At 41.3% G+C, this 22,265-nt stretch overlaps 1 protein-coding gene across 5 annotated transcripts in view; it reads right to left on the bottom strand.

Moving 5' to 3' along the window:
• Nucleotides 1–1,013: 1,013 nt before the first annotated feature.
• WRN (WRN RecQ like helicase) overlaps nucleotides 1,014–22,265 on the bottom strand; it is a 41,876-nt gene continuing 20,624 nt past the window's right edge. For 3 of the 5 annotated variants that reach the window (XM_054065244.1, XM_054065246.1, XM_054065247.1), the window contains 22 exons: nucleotides 20,836–20,904; nucleotides 20,220–20,302; nucleotides 18,946–19,052; nucleotides 18,060–18,247; nucleotides 17,812–17,989; nucleotides 17,055–17,236; nucleotides 15,766–15,867; nucleotides 15,330–15,422; nucleotides 13,854–13,995; nucleotides 13,192–13,362; nucleotides 13,018–13,112; nucleotides 11,480–11,555; nucleotides 11,246–11,319; nucleotides 9,747–9,825; nucleotides 9,356–9,468; nucleotides 8,376–8,490; nucleotides 7,348–7,473; nucleotides 5,245–5,407; nucleotides 4,069–4,283; nucleotides 2,748–2,819; nucleotides 2,035–2,199; nucleotides 1,014–1,297 (listed from right to left, as the gene is read on the bottom strand). In XM_054065244.1, the coding sequence (XP_053921219.1) occupies nucleotides 1,175–1,297; nucleotides 2,035–2,199; nucleotides 2,748–2,819; nucleotides 4,069–4,283; nucleotides 5,245–5,407; nucleotides 7,348–7,473; nucleotides 8,376–8,490; nucleotides 9,356–9,468; nucleotides 9,747–9,825; nucleotides 11,246–11,319; nucleotides 11,480–11,555; nucleotides 13,018–13,112; nucleotides 13,192–13,362; nucleotides 13,854–13,995; nucleotides 15,330–15,422; nucleotides 15,766–15,867; nucleotides 17,055–17,236; nucleotides 17,812–17,989; nucleotides 18,060–18,247; nucleotides 18,946–19,052; nucleotides 20,220–20,302; nucleotides 20,836–20,904 (2,731 nt within the window). In that variant the 3' untranslated portion in view covers nucleotides 1,014–1,174. The remainder of the gene's footprint in view (nucleotides 1,298–2,034; nucleotides 2,200–2,747; nucleotides 2,820–4,068; nucleotides 4,284–5,244; nucleotides 5,408–7,347; nucleotides 7,474–8,375; nucleotides 8,491–9,355; nucleotides 9,469–9,746; nucleotides 9,826–11,245; nucleotides 11,320–11,479; nucleotides 11,556–13,017; nucleotides 13,113–13,191; nucleotides 13,363–13,853; nucleotides 13,996–15,329; nucleotides 15,423–15,765; nucleotides 15,868–17,054; nucleotides 17,237–17,811; nucleotides 17,990–18,059; nucleotides 18,248–18,945; nucleotides 19,053–20,219; nucleotides 20,303–20,835; nucleotides 20,905–22,265) is intronic. The other 2 variants (XM_054065245.1, XM_009566149.2) reach the window with 2 other exon arrangements.

A 22,265-nucleotide genomic window follows, 5' to 3' on the forward strand; every position in this document is an offset into this window, starting at 1 on the left:
CTACTTCTCCTGTCACTGTGAGGGGGTCAAGGTGAGTGTGATGCAAGAAGTAGTTACTACTACAAAAAGTGGAATACTTTGATTTAAGCTAGAGTTAAGTTCCATCTAAGCAACTGTATTTTTGAAAGTGACAGAACGTCCCTCTGACAGCATGGTTTCTTGCAGTGTTTTTCCAGACACTGCTCATCCTTTGGAGATGATAACGCCTTGTGTTCACTGTGGTCTGTGCTGAACAGAGGGGCCTCCTGTGATCCCCTCTGTTTGCAGCCTTTCGCCATTTCAAATGCAAGGTCAGGCAGGGCTGGCTCCAAAGCTCCAAGTCAGCAAGAGATTTGATTGTTGTGAAGTTCACAATAAAGTTAAAAATTGGAAAATAATAGCATATGCATAAGACTTCTGGGAAAATTTATACACATGCGTGTAAGTGGGAAATCTATCCTGTCCCAGCTCGTGCCTCGCTGTACACGATGGATGGTGCTCACTCCTTGTGTTGCCCAGCCCTGATAAAGGGTGCTGGCTTTCTAAAACTTCAAAACGAGTCTTAGGGAGTTTACTTGCCAGCATTTTTGCTATCAGGTGCTGCAAGGGAAAGGGCAGGCGCTGCTGACTCTGAAAATTTTAATGTTATTATGAACAACAGTCAAATCTCTTGCTAATTTGGAGCCAGCTCTGTCTGACCTTGCATTTGAGATGGGGAAAGACTCCAAGCAGAGGACGACTACAGAAGCATCCATTCAGCACAGATCATACCAAACACAAGACATTATCATCTCCAAAGAATGAACATCGTCTGGAAAAACACTGCTTGGAAGACAACATGCTATCAGAGGGACATTTTGTCTAACTTTAAAAAAAATATAGTTACTAAGATGAAACTTAACTCTACTTTAGCTTAAATAAAAAATATTCCACTTTTTATAATAGTAACTACTTCTTGTATCACTGCAAGGAAAAGGCGGGTGCTGCGAGGGGAAAAAGGCACGTGTTTCTCCAACTCATCTGCACCACAGAGCTGCCAAAATGTCTTTATTATTTAGTAATAACATTTCACACAGTGAAAAGTATAACTGGCATCCCTCTTGCCTCATCTGAAGGCATGGAGTAGTGCCCTGCACAGAAGTGCTCCTGGTAGGGGAAGAGAAGGTAAATAAAAAATAAATGTTCATATCTATATTCAATTAAAAATGCCTTTTCTGGTCTCTGGTTTAGGTTTCTTAGTCTGGGCTGCAGGCAGAACTGGCACTGCTGAGGTTCCAAACCATGCCGGCACCTTCCTCTTACACGGGGGATGCGAGGTCTGAAAGAAGAAAACGAATATCTGGAGAAAGGCAAGTATGTGCAGTGTGACTAAATTATATAGTTCTACCTCCAAAAGTCATGCTCTGAACTGTCTACAGTTGTAGTAGAAGGTTTGTGTCTGCCCTAAAAGAACACCTTGTTCAAGTAATTGAGGGATAAAACAATCAAGCTATACCTACCTAACACTGACCAGACCAGGAGTAATGATTTGTCTGCACCATTTTTTTGCACCTGCGTCAATATCTAGCTTCAAACTGAAGCAAGCTGTCCTGCAAGTAGTGCTGGTCAGAGCCACATGAGCTCTCTTCAGAAAAGACACAGTTTGTACGCTCAAACAACTTGTGCTTATATAAACACTAGTGTGAAAATCCTTAATGGGATCAGCATACAGTCTCACACAAACCTGTACATGAAGGAGGAAAGGGAGCCAAACATCCTCTCTTAAGGCACTGGAAGCATTGGCCACTAGACGGCGTACGAGTTGTACAGGGGAAAATGTCTGTAGCAGGTCGATGTAGTCGAAGCAGTATATTTGGGCATAGCATGGGCAATAAAAGCAGCATGCTGCCATTGCATCGAGGATATTAACAAGAGAAGTTGGCCAGCAATGCAGGCCAAGGTTTGAGGCATAATAAAGAACACAGACAGAAGCTGGCATTTGGGTTTGTTAAAGAACAACACTCAAATCTTCAGCTCTGGGCTCTGTTTCAAGCACAGAGCTACAGGCAGTCTCACCTTCGGTTGAGAGTCAGCAAACAGTTCCTCCTCATCGGGATTGAGGGCAGGCTGATTCCAGGAGGCCAGCGTGCTGGGCTTCAGGCGCTCTGCTGCCCCTCTGCTATCCGGCTGTCTGTCTCTCATATTCTGTATGGCCTTCCCATGTGGCAGTAAGGAAGCAGACTGTTAAGATGCATCACAGCATTAAACCTTAACTCTGCACAAAGCAGAATCAATGCAAAGGCTGCATTTTGGAGGTTGCTTTATGGCTTTTTTTAAAAAATAAAAACAGTTATATTATAAACAGAGTTCCAACATGTCTACTTAACAGGATCACTAGCCAGTTCTTACCCACTTCACTATAGTAAAATTTGAGCAAGTGAAGCTCATCCATTTCAAACACAAGGAAACTGGAACTTGTACTTGGGCATTCTGGTCTTGTAGTGGAGAAGAACATTCCCTCCTCCCCAGTGTCTTTGAGGACTTGAAATCCTTACTTCTGACTCACACGTGCTGTATTTTCAAATGTGTTTTTACAGCAGAGGTGTCAGTTAAAAATGGCACAGTAGGCATTACAGTATTAATTCCTGATTTCTATAGATGGCCTGTTGGTGACAGGTTGGAACAGCCAAGCTGAGTTTTTTGGATCAACTACACAACTAGGTGTTACGGAGAGCATTGCTAACGACAAGTCTACCGCGCGCTTTATTACAGTAAGAACATCTGTTTACCAAAGCCGAAGGCACCACTTGCAGATGGCTTTTCTCTGCTCCTTCCTTCAATGTCGGATTGATCAAATTACCCTGTAAAAGCAGCAGTTACACAAGGTTGTTACAATGCAAGGAGATTCATTAGCAGATTTAAAAGGTGTTTGCCACAGGGAATTATTGGAACCAGGATATCTTCTGAAGGAGAAGTAAATGAAGACTATTTGGATTAGCTTTTGGATTTGCAGCCTACTCACTTGTATAATATTAATTTGATTCTTAGTAGCGTATCATTCCTGCTGTTAGCTCCAGTAGCTAGCAGTAGCAGAAAAGAGTGTAATTAGAGCTCATGCAATCGTACTGCCAGGTCAGCTTCAGAAAAAAAAGCTCAGACACAGATAACATAGAAACAAAACAGCACTCAGGGATGCAGGCAGCAATTTGACGAAACATTAAAGGCTTAAAACATGTCTTGAGCTAGAGTTCAAGAAACCAACACCAAACCTTGTACGGAACAGACACAAAATCCTAGTACAGGCAGCAGAAGGATGTAAAGTTCTGCGTTTCTTTTTACCATTCCCACCAGAAGCCACTCAGTGCAGGGTGGCCTTTCATACAAGGTACTGAACTGGGACTTGGGAGACGTCAAGAGGCCAGCCAAGGGCTCAGCGTGGCCTTTCTCAAACGGCAACAAAGAGCTCCTTATTTCCTGAAATTTCTCCCCAGTGAGTCAGACTTACAGCACGACACTTTTCTTATCACAGCTACACCCAGAAGTTTCAAGCAATGGAGGAATCCATGAAAGACTGAGACATTTCTGGCAGGCATTGCCTCTGGCTTTTTCAGGCTCTCAGGTTTTCTGCTGTCTTAGAGCTTTCTGCATAGTATGAGAATCACTTTTCCCACATCAGGTTGGTGATCGGGTACCAATGCATGGTAACAAGGCAAGGACAGAACACAGACCTTGTGGCTGTGAAGGATCCAGCTGAACAAGGGTTTTCATAGTGAGAACAAGTCTGAATTTCAGTTCTGCACGCCCAGAATGACGAAGGTGCGCTGACAGTCCCACATGAGAAGAGATCAACTCATGTGGGATATTTGCCACCTGGGCTGCAGAGGGGTAGCCCTCTTCCTAGGTCAATATTTTCCAAGGGGAACCCTCTGGTTCTGCTCAGAGCATCGCCTTTGAAGAGGGAGGCAGTACCACTCAAAGGTGATGGGGATTGGGAAGACGAGACACTAAGCTATACTGTAAACAGCAACAGCATAAAAGGGCTTTTAGTGTGCTCCTACAAAGAGGAAACATTCTTTTCACAAAACCACTTGTATACCCCCTTTTACTAACCTTTTGTTTACTCCACAAGGCATCTTCCCTGCTCGCTTGATCTGCTCCTGTTCTTTCCTGCTGCCCATCTGACCACACCAACCTCCTTTTGACACTTGAGCCATCCTGAGACTTATTTCTATCCTCTTTCTCCAATAGTGCAATAGTCATCCTGATGAGATACAGTTCAATATTTGCAGGAACAAGTTTCCTAATTACTTGAATTTTGGTGGTATCTTGGAAAAAATAAAAATAGAATATTAATTGTCTTTTCAATCCTCTTGCCCCTTTTTCAGTTTTCTTCCATGTTAAAAGACATCAGTTGTCCCTCAGAGCATAGGATAGACTAAAGCATAGAAAAGACAAAAGAATAAAACAAAGTATAGGTCTGACTCATAAGAAAACAAATAATGAGCTCATGGGGTAAACCCCCTCACTTGTGCTCATACAAACTTACTGTCCTCAAATTTAGTCCAAAACATCAGAATCGCCTCCCTCTAGCTTGCATGTCCTACCAACCATTTTCTCTTGAGAGAAATCAAGAGTCTGGTTGAGCCTGTAACTGCTGCTGAAGAGATACGTTAGTCCGCAACAGGAAAAGGGCAATGAAGCTAGCAAGTCAAACTCCACAAACCTAAGAAATTAAACTACTATGGCAGGGCTGGACTTTAAGTCACTTGGTCTCAGAACAACAAGTTTTGAAATAGCCCATGACATCAGATGACAGAGGAAAGAGGAAGAACTGCTTCTCCTGCACTTCTCAGACTCCTTACTATAAACAAGCGTCTTGCAGAGAAATCACACTGGCAATGTTCTACAGCTCTTTATTCAGTGTATTTTCTCTGTGTAAGTACTGGAATACACAGACTTTGCGAGGCTGTTGTTTTTTTCCAACACACTGCAGTAAATAGAGATTTAAGAACGATGCCTGAATCTTCTCAGAGACATATAACGAAGTGAATGGATTTGTAAAGGGCTGCCCTCTTCTGCTCTTTAATGAACCACAACACCTTATTTTACAAGGTAACCTTAAAAGGAGAGCAGTGATGCTGGCATTGCCGTGCTCTGCCTTGCCACAGCCCTTCCAGAAATGATGGGTTCTACTCAAAGAAGCTGTAGAGCTGTCTGTCAGTTTTTCATACCCTTCATATTATGCCACTGTCCTGAGAAGCTTCAGATAAGGGCTGCAATGCTCACCCGAGTCAATGGGAGGGTTACGGATAACATCAGAAATGATCTGCTGAACTTCAGGAGTCAAACCTGCTCGCTCCAGGCTGACAGGGTAGCCAGCTTTCATCGCCTCGATCAGGTGAGCACCAACTTCAGAAAGAGGGAGAGATCTGCTCTCACTTATAGTACTCTAGGGAAACAAAGGCAGAAGGAATTGAGATGGCGGAATGTCTAAAATACAACTGAAAGCTCAAAAGCTGGCAGCCTCCCATTCCCAAAAAGCAACTGGGGGATACTGGCACCTAGCAGTGCAATGAGGCTCCTCAAAACACAAATTACTCCTGCTAATTGTCTTATTTATTTTTCTGCCTGTAAAGAACGTTTTTTTTCTTGAGGTTACTACTTCTCAGCTCGAGTGCAACATCTTAGCTTGAACTTAGTTCAGATGGAGAGAGTTTCTTCACAGAATTATAGAATCACTAGGTTGGAAAGGACCCACTGGATCATTGAGTCCAACCATTCCTAACACTCCCTAAACCATGCCCCTCAGCATCTCATCCACCCACCCCTTAAACACCTCCAGGGAAGGCGACTCAACCACCTCCCTGGGCAGCCTCTGCCAGTGCCTAATGACCCTTTCCATGAAAATTTTTTCCTGATGTCCAGGAAGGGTGCTGTGTGGACACCTCAAAGGCTCACCACAGCCTGCTTATAGCTCACACCCCTGTGTCACAACACTGCCATCCCCTTTCCAACCTATGGCAGCTGAAATCCCAGCAATTTCTGCCACAAAGGAAAGGGACACTCTCACCTCACCGTTACATCAGAGTATCCACCCAGCTCCTAATTCATGAGATTTCTGTGTCAAAGCTTTAGTCTCCTGCTAAGTAGCTGTGACACACCTAGCCTTCCAGTGGTCCATTTGATTTGTAACATCTATGCAGAACATGGATAACAGTGCCAAAACAAATTCCCCCTCATTTTCATATCTGTTAGATTAATTCTTCTAAGAAATTTGCCTTGAAGAACAGCATCTCAAACTTTATCTACCCAAAACTTGTAAGTTTCAAGGAGAGACTTAAAACTGGTTACTTGTCTTCCTCAAAAGAACAAGTTTCAAGCTTCTACTGATTTCTCCCCAGACAACACACACCCTGTGCATGTAATCATCCGGATTAGTGGATACAAAGCATTGTTGCCCATTCATAATTACACAACTGTTTCTTGTTAATTAGCCTGTAGGTACACTTCTAAGCTCGGTACTATCTGACAAAGTTTACCGGTACTCTTGGGAGGAGAACGCAAAACTCAAAGCAACTTCAGTTTCCTACTACAGAATTAAAAAGCAATAATTAAACTATATCAAAGAGGCTCATGGGGCTCATCTTCACAGAGCACTCGGTGTAATGCCAGTTAATCCATATGCCCTGTAGCACTTTTAACAACTTGGATGTGAAAGGTAACATGTCCTCAAGCTTCTGTTCGTAACAGGAAACAGATTTCCAAAATTTGAACTAGAAGGCCACAGTAACACATGGCACCTTGATTTTAGTTTTGCATTGAATACTCATGAGCTTTGTTTCTTGACATTCCAATCCTACACATCGATATGGCATAGGCAAAGGAATAGGGATTTGCAAACCAAACCAAGAACGGACTTAGTGAAATTTGTCCCAGTGGCTATAAATCTTAAAGATACACCTATATACATCCTCATGCTTGGTGTCCTTTCTAGCAAGCTACTGGATCAGGAATTTTTTCCTATATGTCCTTACTGTTGTGAGAAGAGAAAAATACAGGCACAAGCAGAACTAGCACCTGCAACATGCCAGTGAAGTAAAGCAATAATTCTGCCAGCCTATGTGCGCGCTGTAATGAGCAGGGAGTTGTATCTAATCTCTACAGACTAGTGAAAGTATGAAAACCTGGGCTCAGTGCGAGGCGAGATACGGTGAGATAAGTTAGATGAGCTACCATTTGCCAAGAAAGATGCTGCCTCAGTGTTTTATATCAACTCTATCCAGTACTGGGCAGAGGATTTAAGAGACCTCGCAAATCCCCCTCCTCTAGACAAAGTATCCCTACCACTAGTTTTCAAAAAGGAAGGGGCCTCCATAGGGAACAGCTTACCACAGACAGATTTTTCTCTTGGAACAGGACGTATGTGACATGCTCCGAGGGAGAGAGGGCTCTAGCAGGCTTCCAGGGAGATGCTTCTTTCTGGTCTTTAGATTCAGATGTGGGGAATGTGTCCGTCTAAGTGAGATAAAGAGGATTTAGAAGTGTTATATCCCAGTGACAACCAATGGATCACCCTCCTATTCTCTGAAGTTACCCGAAAGACTAATAGAAATGGAGTTGTTCATCTCTATGAAGATTGGTTTTGACCCTAAGTTCATGTTCCACAAAAAAAATCACACAAAGCAAACAAGGGATCCAGATGGACACTCACATATCCCCATCTTAATAAAACAAGCATGTGATTGTCTAAGGGACTTGCGAAAAAGACAAGCAAACAAACCAGAAAAGTAGTGTCCTGGTCAGAGCAACTTAAGTTAAGTTAAGCAAATTAAGTGTTACTCATTACACGTACAACTATTCCATCCGAACAAACGGTGTTATTTGGTCTGCTGCTCAGTACTGGAAACCCCTCCATTTTTTTTAGTCCTTTGCTCAACACAGATTTCTTGAGAAAAGAAAAGGAATGCTTTTAGTTTCCATTCCCAGACTGTAATAGCTTTCTGGGAAGCAGAAATAAGACTCCACAGAGATTTCTCAAGCATTACAGAGAAGTAGTATTGTTGCTCTACCTGCTTTCTAGACTAGATAAAAATCCCTTTAGCTGTAGATTTACATAGAAGTTAAGATCCCCAAAACAAAACTGCTTCATATTTCCACTATTCCTCTGCTTCATGGCCCCTCCTTAGTTGTGTCTCTCGCCATAGTGACTGATGAGGAACCACTCTACAGAAAATCTGGGACAGAAGAAAATCAGCTGTGAAAAGAGGCCTATTTGTACACAAGGCTAGTACCTTTCACTGCCAGGCTCAGATGGAATAGCTGTGATGAGGACAAACCCTGAAGGAGAAATCTGGGAGCTGCAGACCAAATTGTCTTCAACGCTTTTGCAAAACAACGGACACTTTAGGAAGTCATACCTGCAAACCATTCGCTTGGCAGAAGTCCTTAATTTCAGCCAGGAGAGGGACCAACAGCGTGGATTTTGCTTCAGATACACCATCAATTCTCTTCACATTCTCAACAGTTGTAGGCCTGGTTCAGGATGAACAAAAAAAGCCATGGAAATGTCACATGCCAATGCTCTGAAGCATCAGGAATCTGAACGACAGGCACTTAAGACTACAGATCTATCAGTCGTTACTCGGAAGTGTTATTGCAGAGATGATGAGGGTACAGTAACTAATTACATTCACCACTTGCACTTCTCTATCATGAAGCTATGAAGCTTAGCCACAGCTACTTAATACTGTGGAGGATCACTTAAACACAGCCATCTTTATTTGCTTTTACCTCCTAAGACATACTCCATGGAATAACAACGTACACATTTCAACAGTTGTAATATCTAATGCCTTTTTGTAGCTGGGGAAGGCACTTCAGGAACATTACCAACTGAGCTGCCCCATAATAGCCACTCATAAAACAAGAAAAAGAAAGGAAGAATTTTGTCCCCTCTTTTCCATAGTTGAGGGCAACACTAAATTGTGCTTGTTCTTTTAGATTACAGAGCCACCTATTGCAAAGTAAGGCACAGCTCCTGACTCATACTGACCCTTACCAGGATAAGGACATACTGAAATGATGAAAGCACACTGGAGAGAAGCAGTTGGAAAGGTAAGGATTAGGAGAAAACACACACCTTCCCCTTCTGTCTGGTCAACCCGACAGGAGCTCTGGATACAAAGACAAGCTAAGCTAGCATTTGAGGGAGTTTTAATAGTAACTAGAATGAAGAAGCAAGTCAATAAGTAATTCACAACAGCGTTAGAGCAAAACAAGATGCTCAGGAAAAGAGCTGCTCCTCTACCATACTCTCCCAAAAAAAAGCAGAATGAGGATTTGTGACTCGGCTTGCAAACACATCAGTTTGTATAACATGTGTGCATGCTGGCTTTACCTGATTCGGGCCATCTCCACCAGGATCTTATTGGTTGCCAGGACAGCTGGGGGAATTACCTTCTCATTAGCCACCTTCTGTCTAGCCATCAGCAACTTGCCATACAGAGTAGTCTGTGAAGGAGAGAGCCAAATTCTCATGAAGCAGCTCTAGATTACTCACATAGGTAAAATAAAAGGAAAGGTTATAACTTTCCTCACCTTTCCACTCATACACAAAACCTGCAATCCATTGATGCATCTTAAGATATTTAAATTCCCTTCTAGGACTTGTATTCAAAACACATTTGTAATATTAAGAGCTGCTCAAGCCAGCTGCTATAATACAGGAGGACTATCTCCTGAAGGTTGACTGCAATCCACAGGTATCCTTCCCTCTTCCAAAAACTTACCTCTAGTTCTTTTTCTTGGGATGAAACAACAGGTTCTGAGGGCTTCAAAGGAGATTTCAGCAGTGAGTGCTCTGCAACACTAACAAATTAAAAAAAAAATTAAAAAATAAGGGTGAAACAAGCCCTGGGTTAGATCTGTCTGGTCTTGTAACTTAAGAATATCCTCTTAATGTACAAAGCTCAAGCAGATGAAATCGCAGTTTTGTGAAAAACCCAAACACCCCAACATCCCTGTCAATAGCTGGATTCCCATATCGTTACCAAAAGCATGTTCTTCGAAACACTTGTCCACCCATGATGTCATTCTGACATCATCCCATAAGAAACATCTTATATTTCCCCGCCCACCCCAGCTGGTAATATTAATCCTGGCCAAAAAAGCGAATAAGTTCAACAGCATCAGTAACAAGGACACAGTCGCTGTGCTGTAAGCAGAATTGGCCGATGTCACCACCAGGCATGCCTGCCTGGAGAGCAGCAGCACAGCTACCTGTCCAAAGGCTCACATAATTAGGGACATGAACTCCTAATTAGACTGCTATGATTACACTGCAGTAGCTGTTAGCAGGCAAGATGGAGTAAGAGCATCTTTTCCCAAGACAAGTGTGAAATAATGCCTGGTTTTGATTGTAGCTGTCCCTAAAATTATTTTTCTTTGCATGGCTATAGTGGTAATTATTTAACTTAAGGGACATATCCCATTTTCCTGTTGTCTGCCAGCATCAGGCTGCTCGCCTGAAGGAGAAATCGAACCACTCAGAAATGTAAGGTAGGTTTAATTTGAGGCACCACATGAGCCAGGTAAACAAATTACTTTGTCAGCTTTTTGCAAAGGCTTGTTTCATTACTTTTGACCTCAGGGAGCCTCAACTTCATCTCTGTCTTCTCCAGAATAGTGCAGAATGGCAGAAACCTAGAGGCTTACTCACAGTCCCTGCCCAAGGCATACATTCAATTCTGCCGGCTTTAAGAGCTTTGTCACTTATTTGCCTGACTCATAATTGCAAACTGTTCAAAAACAACTATTCTCCATTTCTTCTTCCAAATCATCACAAGTTAAAATCCATTATAGTTTCGACCATCACACAGAAGACAGTGAAAAACATGGGTAGAAGTATCCAGTAGAAATCTGCTGTTGATTCACTTCATCACCATTTGCTATTTTTCTTGCTACTGAATTTGCAGCAACACCAATGAGAAAGCTCGCACTTCAGCAATTAATAAAACTTCTTTGCCTGCGACACACTACGAATATACTGAAATTTAACACAGCTACCCAAATTCCACAAATTCTATTAAATATTGCAATAATTCAATGTTTTGAGATATAATGCAGTGTACAGCAACTTTAAAGTGCCTGTCTTTTTTAAAATATCTTACTCAAACATTTGTATGGTCACTTCACAAAGGATAAGGCTGGTTTTAAGGATCATCCTACAAATAGTATCCCTATTAACACATCAAAATTGGTAAGCCTGTTTTAATTTAGAATACTGTACCTCTTAAGTATGTTACTGCTTCTTGGAGGAGTTTTAGTTTTTCTCTCATATGAAAACATTTCATACAGAGACATCTATAAAAAAGAACAAATAAATGCCATTTGACCAGTTTTCCCACTGAAGTTGCTATTAGCAGCAAAATACTCATTTGTGACACCATTATATGTTGCAAGATATTTTTCATACAAGCAAAGACGGACCATTGAGTGGAAGAGGGACTGTACTGATACAGACCTGCTTGACTGGTGACCGTGTCGTTCCTTTTGTGGCTGGGGAGAGCTGTGCCGAGAGCACTGGTAAAGGTCTAGTGCTGTAAAAAAAAATGCATTACACCTTAATCAAAACAGACCACGTAGTTTGTATGGTGACACTGCCATGTAAAAAAATGAATATTTTGCTAAGCAAACTGATTTGAACTTGACAGAGGGATACCTTTGGGAAGTCAAAAAGTTCATCACCATTCTTTGTAAAAAAAACAAGGACCTCAAAGCCTGCTAATAGTAATACTAAAACTAACAAGGAACAAGAATCTCATCTCAAAGATGAAATAAAGATTCTGGTTACAAAAATGGAACTTGTAACAATGTTTTAAAATATGAAAGATCCCTTTAGTGGAGAAAATAAGCAAGTACCAACTTCCTGGTTTGCACTAAGGATACAGCTTTTGCTCTTGCTACTGTTCAATAATAAGCAATTTTTTTTCCTTCTAGAAGACCTATAGACAGCATCTGAAAGAGCCACAATAGTCAAATATTAGAGGGCAAAAGAAAATTGATGCTTTATCATTACCCAATTTCTTTTTTTAGCAACACTAAGACAATCCAGACACCAGAACAGGCTCCTAAGGCTGAAACCGAAGAGCTTTTTTTCTAATATTATTTCTTGTCACAGCAAAGCCCCTGCAACCTCCAATTCATTATGTTTCACTCTAAGAGGGCTGGTCTGAATTAGTGTTTGTGAAGACCAACACAACACTGTTTATTAAATATAATCAGAAGCAAAAGATTACAAGCAAAGCTTCCCATACTACTGCAGCTATACACTCTGATGGCAAATACTTGACCACCCACTGAAAAAAACAGCCCGCGTTCACAGGCATATTCTTCAAGACTTTAAATACTTAAAATCTCACAAAAAGTAATACACAACAACAACCAAACGATTAGACATTGGTGACATTGGTGTTGAATCAATTCTTTTTAGAATAAAGGCTTTTGTGTTTCATTCTTGGCTTAAATTTGATGAAAGGGTAGGTCGAGTGCATAATTGGGAAAAAAAGTTGTTAGCCTCTCTATTTAAAAATCTCATCTTAACTAATCATTAGAAAGAACATAAACCTTGATAGATTTTCCTCTACCGTTTCCTGCCTTTAGCTGATTACTTTTCTCCGTGAGGATGCGTTCCCACAACATGCTTCCAGGCTTCCCATAATCACTGATGAGGACACACTTTCTGACTAATTTTGGTAGCTTCTCTGGACCATGTTTCCCCACTAGCCATCCAGCTACAGAACCATTCGGTTACCTCAGTGATAAGGCACTGTCAGATTGAAGCTGAGAGCCACATGCTCTCAGAAGGACTAGACAACACATCACCTTTAATGCCAGCAGTCAAGAGAGGCATCTATTCAGGCACTCCCCCAGCCTTTTTTTTTTCGATTACGATACTGCCTAAGGGGAAGCTTTGGCTAGAAAAGTGCAGAAGTCTCCTTGTCTGATGATCTGATATTAAAATGATAAAAAAGCCTCAGGAAGCACATGCAGTATAATCACCTTTTAGGGGGTTTCTGCAGATTGAGGTCTTCACTAGACTGTAATAGAAGACTTGGATTTGAGGTAGATCCAGCTTTTAACAGCCAATTTCTACCCTGTAAGAAATAAACCATATGGGTTAGCTACAGAGTACTCGGAGAAGCCTTTGGTAGGTAGTTTCACATCAAGTAGTACCTTCTGGGTAAGCATGCATGTGGTTGCAAACTTGTTATGTCCAGAGGCTTCTTTGAGGAATCCTTCCATTATTAACTGTTGACAGAGGGACTTCCACCAGTTCTCTGGCCAGTCTTTTCCACTGCCAAAGAGATGGTGTCCTCGGTATCTCTCTGGCACGCGTTGAGAACTCTGAAACGATTAAAAGAATTGGTCAGATTTCTCTAGTCCTTGCGGAGAAAAGTTTCAATATAACCTGTAAACCAAAACCCCGAGATATGAGGAGTGTGTCACCAAGACCAATTCTGTATAAGATCTTCTGTGGAGAAAAGTCACACCAAAATATTCCATTTAAGTTTACATAACACCCATTACAACACTCACACCTACAGCAACTCAATGATGAGAGCACAAACCGTGCCTACTGCCTCGTTCATGTCACCTGAAGAGCAGTTTCACTTCCACTGACCTAATCCACTCCTGTGCTTTCTGCCAAGGCTGTCACAAGATCATGGCTTTCTTTTGTAGGATGACCCCAGACAACCCTCTGCTTAGATTGCAGAACTGTTACAACGTCTCCCTCCGTATATCAATTTATATGAACGTATTATTTGGTTTATCAATAAAGAAGGACACTGTAAAGTCCAGCCACACTAAGAACACAAATTTTTACTATCACTTACAGACCCTCGGAGAAACAGAATAGGAACTCTAGTTCCAAACTTCTCTTCCAGGGCACTCACTGCAGCCAGCAACTGATAAGCTTGCTTCCCGAAGTCCTGTAAACCACCTTCGGAGTCATTGGAGACTGCAAAACAAGAGGCTCTGAAATGCACAAAGAAAACCAAGTTCAGCACACAGGCAATATTTCAATAAAGGCAAGGGGAATTGATTTTGTCTATCAAGTGACAAGTAAATAAAATACACACTTCAAGTTAATATAAGCAATTAAATATTTAAGTGTAAAGAACTAGGACTGAAAACATGAGACCAAGCAAAAGATCAAATCGCTTGTGATTAAGACAGCTGCTCAGCACAACAATACACAGTTTTTTGTGGTACTTGCTATGACAGAACAACATTGTCTCAGCCATCTTCAGCATTAGTATTTGGATATTTAGACTGTTCTAGACATTTCTACATTTCTTTAATTGCACCCAGTAACAAAGATGCTTTTGTCCATTTTTTCTTTTTTTTTTTTTTTTTTAATAATACAAAGGGCTAAAACCCAAAAGGAAAAAGCAACCCTATTAAAGATTTTCTATTGTTTACTTATGTATTTATGACTGACTGGAAGAACCCATCAAAAAGTTATTGGGACAAATCACTTTTAAGCAAAAAACGGACAATGATCTGTTTCAAGTGATTTCAGTTCTGCAACACAAATTCGCTATGCGGCTCTTTCCTGGCACAGCAACATGACTGCAACGATTGAAATTATCATCTTTAACATTTTCCTCTTTGTTAGTTTTAGCAGAGGCCAGGCAAGGTCTTCTTAGTCCTCGAGTATACAAGAAATGTAGCCAAATTGATAACACTTTTTCCAGAAAGCAATGCAGCAAAACATCTTGTCTCCGATCAGGAAGCATCATGCTGCTAGCAAGAATGAGGAATCCTGGAGTCCTTTACTATAACTTTGGGAAAAGTGTGTACATGCATAGAGGATAGACAGAGGAAGGAGTTTCCACTCACACTTGTGCAACTACCGACCTCCTGGCTTCCCTTCAGCATATCTGTGAAAATATTAGTAATGCTAGAAAGAACATATGTCAGCACATGCTGCAATAGGAGGTCAGGTCCCTAAACATTCAGGCAATTTAACCTTAGACATGATATCATGCTCACTTGCAAGTATTTTCTTTTGGGACTAATTACCTAACAGGACTTCAAAGTGTATTTCGCAGTCTAAGAGTGTTGCTCTAAAGACTTTGAGGAACTGCCACTTTACTTTGTTTACAGGCTTTCCCACAGCCTAAACTGCCTCACAGTTTGCTCAGCTATTTAGGAAAAGGTTAGAGACAGTTGTTCCAAAATAAACCTCAGGCTGAACATCTGCAAAAGCAGATGCATAAAAAGTAAGTTCTTCTAGATAATATGCCTTGTAAGCCAGCCCAAGAGAACAAAACCTCTTGTATCAGTCTTCAAGGGAGAAAGCTTACCTGGACCTGCAATTATCGCAGCATTCATCTGTGCCCATGATGCCAGAGGAAACCTTTCGGAGTTGTTTGTCTTCAAAATGAGACAGGATGATTCTACCCAAGGGAACCAAATAAAAGATCAAGAATTTACACATGAAATTTATTGCAGAAAACAGAGTTGAAATCAGCATCATTAATTAATTCACCAGGGAGCTAATTATTTGGCCTCGATTCCTCTAAAGAAAAGTTTATTTTTTCTAAAAAGTAAACAGGGAAACACTTGATGTATGTGTACAAATATGCTGAAGGCTGCATCTTTTGATATTGCTTTTTAATATACAAAACATGTCTGCAGAACACTTATGAGTGTAAGATGCCTGCAGTTGTGATCGAGTTGCTATGGCTCTTATCAAAGCTGGCTAAAATGATGAAGCATTAAGCAGATCCCAGGACTCACTTTCTCCTGCAGCTGTTGGACACAAGGTACTTCTCTATTTTTGCCAACATCTTCAGTTTGTACAGCCGGAACTTTTCATTGCATATCTCACTTAGAAGATGTCTGCCAGTTAGAAGGAAAAATGAGGAGCCTTGAATACTGACCACTATTCCCCATCCCACATCAAAAATGAAATATGCCAGATCATCGTCTCAGTCAAATTCACCAGAAACAACTAGACACAAACTGCCTGGCTGTTTCTCCACAATCTCAATCCTCATAGCATGGTGCGTACACAGAAGAGGCCCTTACTCATAGTCTTCTAAATACAATTATTATTCTAAACAGGTCAGAAAGAGAGAGTGACCTTCTTCCACCTCCGCAGACTACTATGCTCCATGCGAAAAGGCACAGACAATGGAGGGCAGACGGCATTGAAAAAGGGTAATTTTTCTCACTCTCTGATTTTCTAATGCTGGCAATTTCTCATCAATGCCACTGCCAGATTACAAAATACGCCAGGGTATCATCACTCATCTTTCTAGACACCCAGAGGTGGCATGTGAGGACGCATCTACCTGTTACCTAACTTAATATCCTTTATAGTATTCACTGGAAGCATCCAGCTGAGATAATAACATGGGAGTACAGAACACTCGTTCTACCCATGCTTTGAGCTGCTGCCCGAGCCAAACCTGAGCTACCATCTGCACCACATGCCACGGAAAACAAGCCAACACCTTAATGCAGCTATGCGATTCCAGCTTAGAGCTGGACAAAGCAACTTTCTGCCTGCCTGGAAAAAAGAGCAGGGAAGTACATGGTTTCACTGGCTCTGGCAGTCTCAAATGACTGAGTTCAGACATTTCTGTGGTCCAATACTAGCTATGGACAAAGCTAACAAGAGTCCTCTACAACCAGGACTCAGAAGAAATCCATATTTCTCCATTGATACATCTAGAGAGCAGAGAGAAAAAAAGCAATTCTATAGCATCAGCACTTTTAAGGGTTCCAAACCCAGGTCAGATAGGTCTGAAAATAGATCAGGTGATTTATAGGACAAGCAACCAGGTTTTATTACTGCCTGCCTTGCAAAGCCTCTTCAGAAAGCAGAACTGGAACAAGCACAAATTCCTAACAATAGTGCACTCAGGATTATCTTCTAGAAAATGTATAGCATACTATGTGTATGCAGGAAAGGACTTGGAAGCATTCTGAAAAATAAATCACATTTCCAATCAAACCAACTCTGATCCTCTTTCTCTTGGAATGTTTAGGATATCCATGCCAAAGCAGTTCTCTTTATTTACCTGTTAAAAGCCAAGTCTGTCGCAGTCCACAGAACGTGACAAGAAGCAGGAAGCCCATCACGACCAGCTCTCCCAATTTCTTGATAATAGGATTCCATTTCCTTAGGGGCACCGTAATGAATAACCATCCGGATATCTGCTTTATTGATGCCCATTCCAAACGCAATCGTAGCCACAACACACTACAAAACAGATGCCACATGCTGAATGTTTTAAAATGAACATCCCGTGATTAATGCTCACACACTTGGTGACACCTTTTGGCCTCAGACTGAGAATTCAGCCTAAATTACAATGGCTTCGAACTTGCAGTCTGCAGTGCTTTTGCTAAGCCTGATTTTGGTCAGAGCATGAGCAGAGAATTATAAACATGAGAGGTGATGTGTTGTGGCAAATGCCAGAGTGTTTTCAAGCAGTTATTCTCAAACATAAGACAGAAAATCTCTGGTGAAGGGGAATACAGGAAGCCCTTGGATAACTCTTTGCTGGCTTAGTTGCAGAAAAAGAAAGCAGCTTACGGAACTTGTGATAATATTGTTCCAGCTATTGCTATTTTCTTCAGATGCTATGTGTTTTTAAGAGACTTACTAAAGGAATTTGAAACATAACCCACACATCCTGTTAGTGTCAGCACAGACCAGCAATTTCTCTGCCCAGAATTTGAAGACCAAGTAAAATGGGAATCACATGATGATATATCCAAATTCTTTCCTCTGCAATTATAAACAGCTCAAAGTGGAGTTAGTTTCCTACATACCTGAATTTCATCCCGCATGAACTGGTGATGGGTCTCCCTCCTTTGTTTTATCCCCATACCAGCATGGTATGCACGACAGGCCACGTTGAGTTTATGCAGCTGGGACACAACCTGTTCGGTGGCCTTTCTTGAAGGGCAGTAGATGATAGTGGGGCCTTCAAACTCATATGTAGAACTGCTATAAGTAAGAGCAACATGTGAAGACACAGAACAGGGAGGGATCAATAAGAACAGGATTAAATCCTTACCTTCCTTTCCTAGTAAGGAACTGCTTCAAATCCCTAAGGATATCTCCACTTTGTTTTCCAACTTCTAAGTACAAGTTAGGCCTGTCAAAACTGGTACATGTGACCTGGGGATTCTTCAGGTTCAGACATCTCACTATGTCTTCTCTAACTGACGGACTTGCAGTTGCAGTTAAGGCAACAATGGGAACCTGCAACGAAAAGAAAAAGTCCAAGACTTCTCAGTGATTTTCTTTAAGCAAAAAATCACCAGTCAAAACTGAAACAGTATGCAAAAAGGCACTTTAATCTGTTTATGATGACTGGGATCAACTCAGCTATTTGAAAAATCCAGTTAATATTTAGCTTTGCAGAGCTTTGGTCTACACTGTTTAGGAGAGTAAACAGGGACAAAACATCGCTGAAATACAGGGGTTTATTCTGAATGCATGTTGTCTTTAGTTACATCTTCAAGGAGCCTACAGTAATTTTCTGATATGACCAGCTAAATTCAGGGAACATAGGACAAAACTTCCAAGAAGAGCATGTAAAGTTCAGGTCTAAATTTTTGAGCTTATGCAATAAATGCTTGAGAAGTGTCTAAAATAATCACAGCTGTATGCTCTTACAAGCCACTCAGCCAGCCAGTTTGAAAAAAATAAGTCCCTTGATATTAAACCAGAAGCTCAGGGACATGATCTTGCAAAGCACACAGATCCATGACAGTAATGTAATTTTCAGAAGCTTCTGGTAGTCCTGGTTCAGAATATCCTTCATTTAAGCATTTGGAGTAGCACTGTAAGTACACCCATGGAGCAACCAACAGCAGAAGCCTGACATTTCAAACTCTCATATAAAAAGAGACAGTATTCTTTTCTTATGATAGAAATCAAAGATATCGAAACCTTACCGAAGGCAGAGCCTTCTTTAATGAGCCTAAACTCCTAAAGGCATTTCTGAAGTCATGGCCCCACTCGGAAATGCAATGAGCTTCATCGACAGCTATGAGGGTGATACCTGGTGGGCACAAAACCACAGCATGGAGGCATTAACAAGACAAATCAACCAACGTGGGAAGTCACAAAACACTAACACCCCATTCTGCTCAATTTCAAGCTTTCCTGAGAAGGCAACAGCTGCCTCCTTACATTTTTGTTTCTAGGATGCCTCCTGCTGTACAGACTTCCCAAGCCCATTTTTATAATGGTGTCTTTTGTAAAAAGGCCTAAGAGTTTTTATAGGCTCCCCTACCACCATGCCTACTTCCCTCTCCATGCTACACATCTCCAACATCCCTCACAATGGGTCAAAATCTTGAGCTACCTCTGACAGGACCTTTTCCCACCCTCAGTTTCCTATACTTTCTTAATAGTAGTCCCAAACGCTCATTACAGATATAATTTGTTTTATTTTCTGGATTGTAGAACAAAGCCTGAGTGTTTCAGGTCTGCACAGAAGAGATAAGTGGGAGTCCAGAAAAATAGAAGGGGTCAGGGGTTAAAGATCCCCCTGGAAAATAACCTTACATTTTCTGAATCAGAAAATCCTCTCTGCTTGAGTTCAGATATCCCATTCCAATCAACATGTTCAAAGCATTCCGGTGTCAGAGAGGCCAAGCATAGAGCTTCTCAGAACTCCAGAAATTCAAATGTCTCGTCTTCTCGCTAGCTAAGTCCTCGCTGCCTACAGCCCTAAAAACTCATTTCTTCAGTGAAGAAAATAAAATCTTGCAAGTTTATGTGGCTTGAGCTTACCCTACTATGAGATATCCATTAGCTGCATCCTCTTGGATGAAAAGAGGATTTTTTAAGATGCACTACAATGTTTAAAAACCCAATTTCATTGTTACGTTCTGAGAAAGATAAGGATTTTTAAATGGTTAAAATATTTAGTGATATACACGTCACTTCTGGTGATTTAAAGATCATTGTTTCAGCACCTCTTTCCCAGTAACTTGTCTGACATTCCCACACCAAGACCATGCTGAAGGCACTAATCATGTATGCTCTTTCTTGGTCAATGATGGAATTTTTTGACACCATTTACTGGCAGTCACTACACTACCCTCTGAGCTCACTAGCAATATGAAACTGGTGAAAAATGTTCAAGCATTAAAAAAAATTTAAACATAATTATGAATTTAAGCTGCCTGCCAACTTATCCACAACCTTATCCCCAACTTACCAACAGTTTTGTCAAGATCCTGAAGTAACTCCAAGTTCCCCGAACAAAACTCTGGAGTCATATATATGACTCTGTATTGACCCCTGAGACATCAAGAAAATACACTGTCACAGACTGAAAAACCTAAGATCACTCAATCAAATTAAACAAAACCATTACCATCTTAAACATATAAATGAGGACAAGTACAGACTTCTGGATAGGGAAGAAGAGGAAGGAAGTGGAGAACATGGAAAGCGTTCCAGAACAGCAGGAAAGCAAGGCACTACACAGCATCACAGGAAAAGAAAAAACAGCAGAGATCCACCAGCCTTCAGGACAAGAATAGATTACTGTGATGGTGACAAATATGGGTCTAAGGTCTCTGTAAAATCATGTGTAAGCCACAAGATACAGCTGAGTCAACAAGCCCCATCTCCCCAGCCAGCAGGCACAAGGGGGCAGCTATCGCTTCCCACATGCTCAGCCTGGACAAATGCAAGCAGTATCACAAACTGCCAGGTTCCAGGTCTGAGCCAGAATCAAGAGTCAGCAGTGGTATATCAGGGAGACACTCTACCTCTCAAATACACCTACGTCAGAACCTGCAGTCCCAGAAAGCTTATTCAAGACTTACGCTTTGATGTCGTCTTTGATTTTTTTCGACTGAGCTGAACCAAGAAAGCAAGCTGGTATCTCTGACATTCTGCAAGATTAAAAAGCACAGTCATGAACAGATTTACTCACAGTGCTTTCTGCCTTAGCTTTTAGCCTATGCCAGCATTTTGTAAAAGAAGTTCAAGCTGTGAGGTCAGAGACTACTTTCTTCCAAGGATCTTTGTAAGAAAAACCTTTTGAAAAAGCAAGAGTGGCCAGGGGCTATTCCTGCCACCCAAATGCTCTTCCACTTCCCCCAAACCACACACGCTGATGAGTGCAATAAGGAGTTGGAGAAATAAAGACCATTTTCCTCATGCAACAGCCACGTTTACTAATAAAACATCCACAGAAGAAACTAAGGTAAGTATATTTTCTTAAGCTATTATCTTATGATGCTCACCACATTTAGATGTAAGCCTTATTAGCCTGCAACTTTTTCCCTCTGCTTTCAATGTTCTGTGAGCTACTGGTGCTGCCTCTGCTAATTTTCAATCAAGTGGCTACACTTCAATAACAGATCAAAAATTTAGACAGACGAGCTCAGCCACTTCAAATCTGACCTCTTTCAGGACCCCACAACTCCTGTCCTCTTAATTTAGCAATTTACTATACGTGATTACGTGCAGCTTTGTTTCGAGAGCTTCTGCTCACCATTCTGTTGTGTTTCAGTCCTTGGCAGAACTGCACCCAGACTGACAGACAAATTAATGAACTGCATTAGGTTATAGAAATTCAGTCTTCTCAGCCTTCACAATGAATGACCCACTGCGAAGGTAGTGAATAAACCCTTTCCACTGAGGAAAACTGTATAAAAGCAAAAAATGAAGCTGAATACATACAGACACCCTGCTGATAAATACTCAGTCTGGAAGCTGGCTATAGATTCAGCTTAGGCTGTCCAGCCATTCACCTGCACACAGTCATGATATCCAGCACAAAATACTACACACAACTGAAGTTCCTTACTTCAAAAAACTTTCACATCCCCTCTTTCACAAAAGACCTGTTCTTTCCAAGTTGGACAGGGCAGGAATGAACTACATAACTCAGCATGATTCCCACAGCCTGAATGAGAATATGTGAGAAGTGAATAGCTTTTGTAATAGAACACAAGGACACAAAGAAAAGCATTATCAGGTATTAAAATCAAAAAGGTTTGTCTTGAGGACACCTATAACTGCTCAAGTAAGAGTGATTCAGTGTCACCCAGTAGTTCTCCCATCAGACCTTTCAAGAAGTGAAGAGGCAACGTGTTAGGAGACCAACTACACTGTCCATCTTCAAAGCCTGTGCTGCAACTTTGATCTGAATGGCCTACAGCTTCCAGCTGTATGTAGTTCAGAAGCTACTTCTCAGACTCAAAGGAAACCCTACCAAATTTTGACATAACTCTCACAGGCTGAAGCT

This window comes from Cuculus canorus, chromosome 4 (assembly GCF_017976375.1).
Source record: "Cuculus canorus isolate bCucCan1 chromosome 4, bCucCan1.pri, whole genome shotgun sequence".
NCBI lineage: Eukaryota > Metazoa > Chordata > Aves > Cuculiformes > Cuculidae > Cuculus > Cuculus canorus.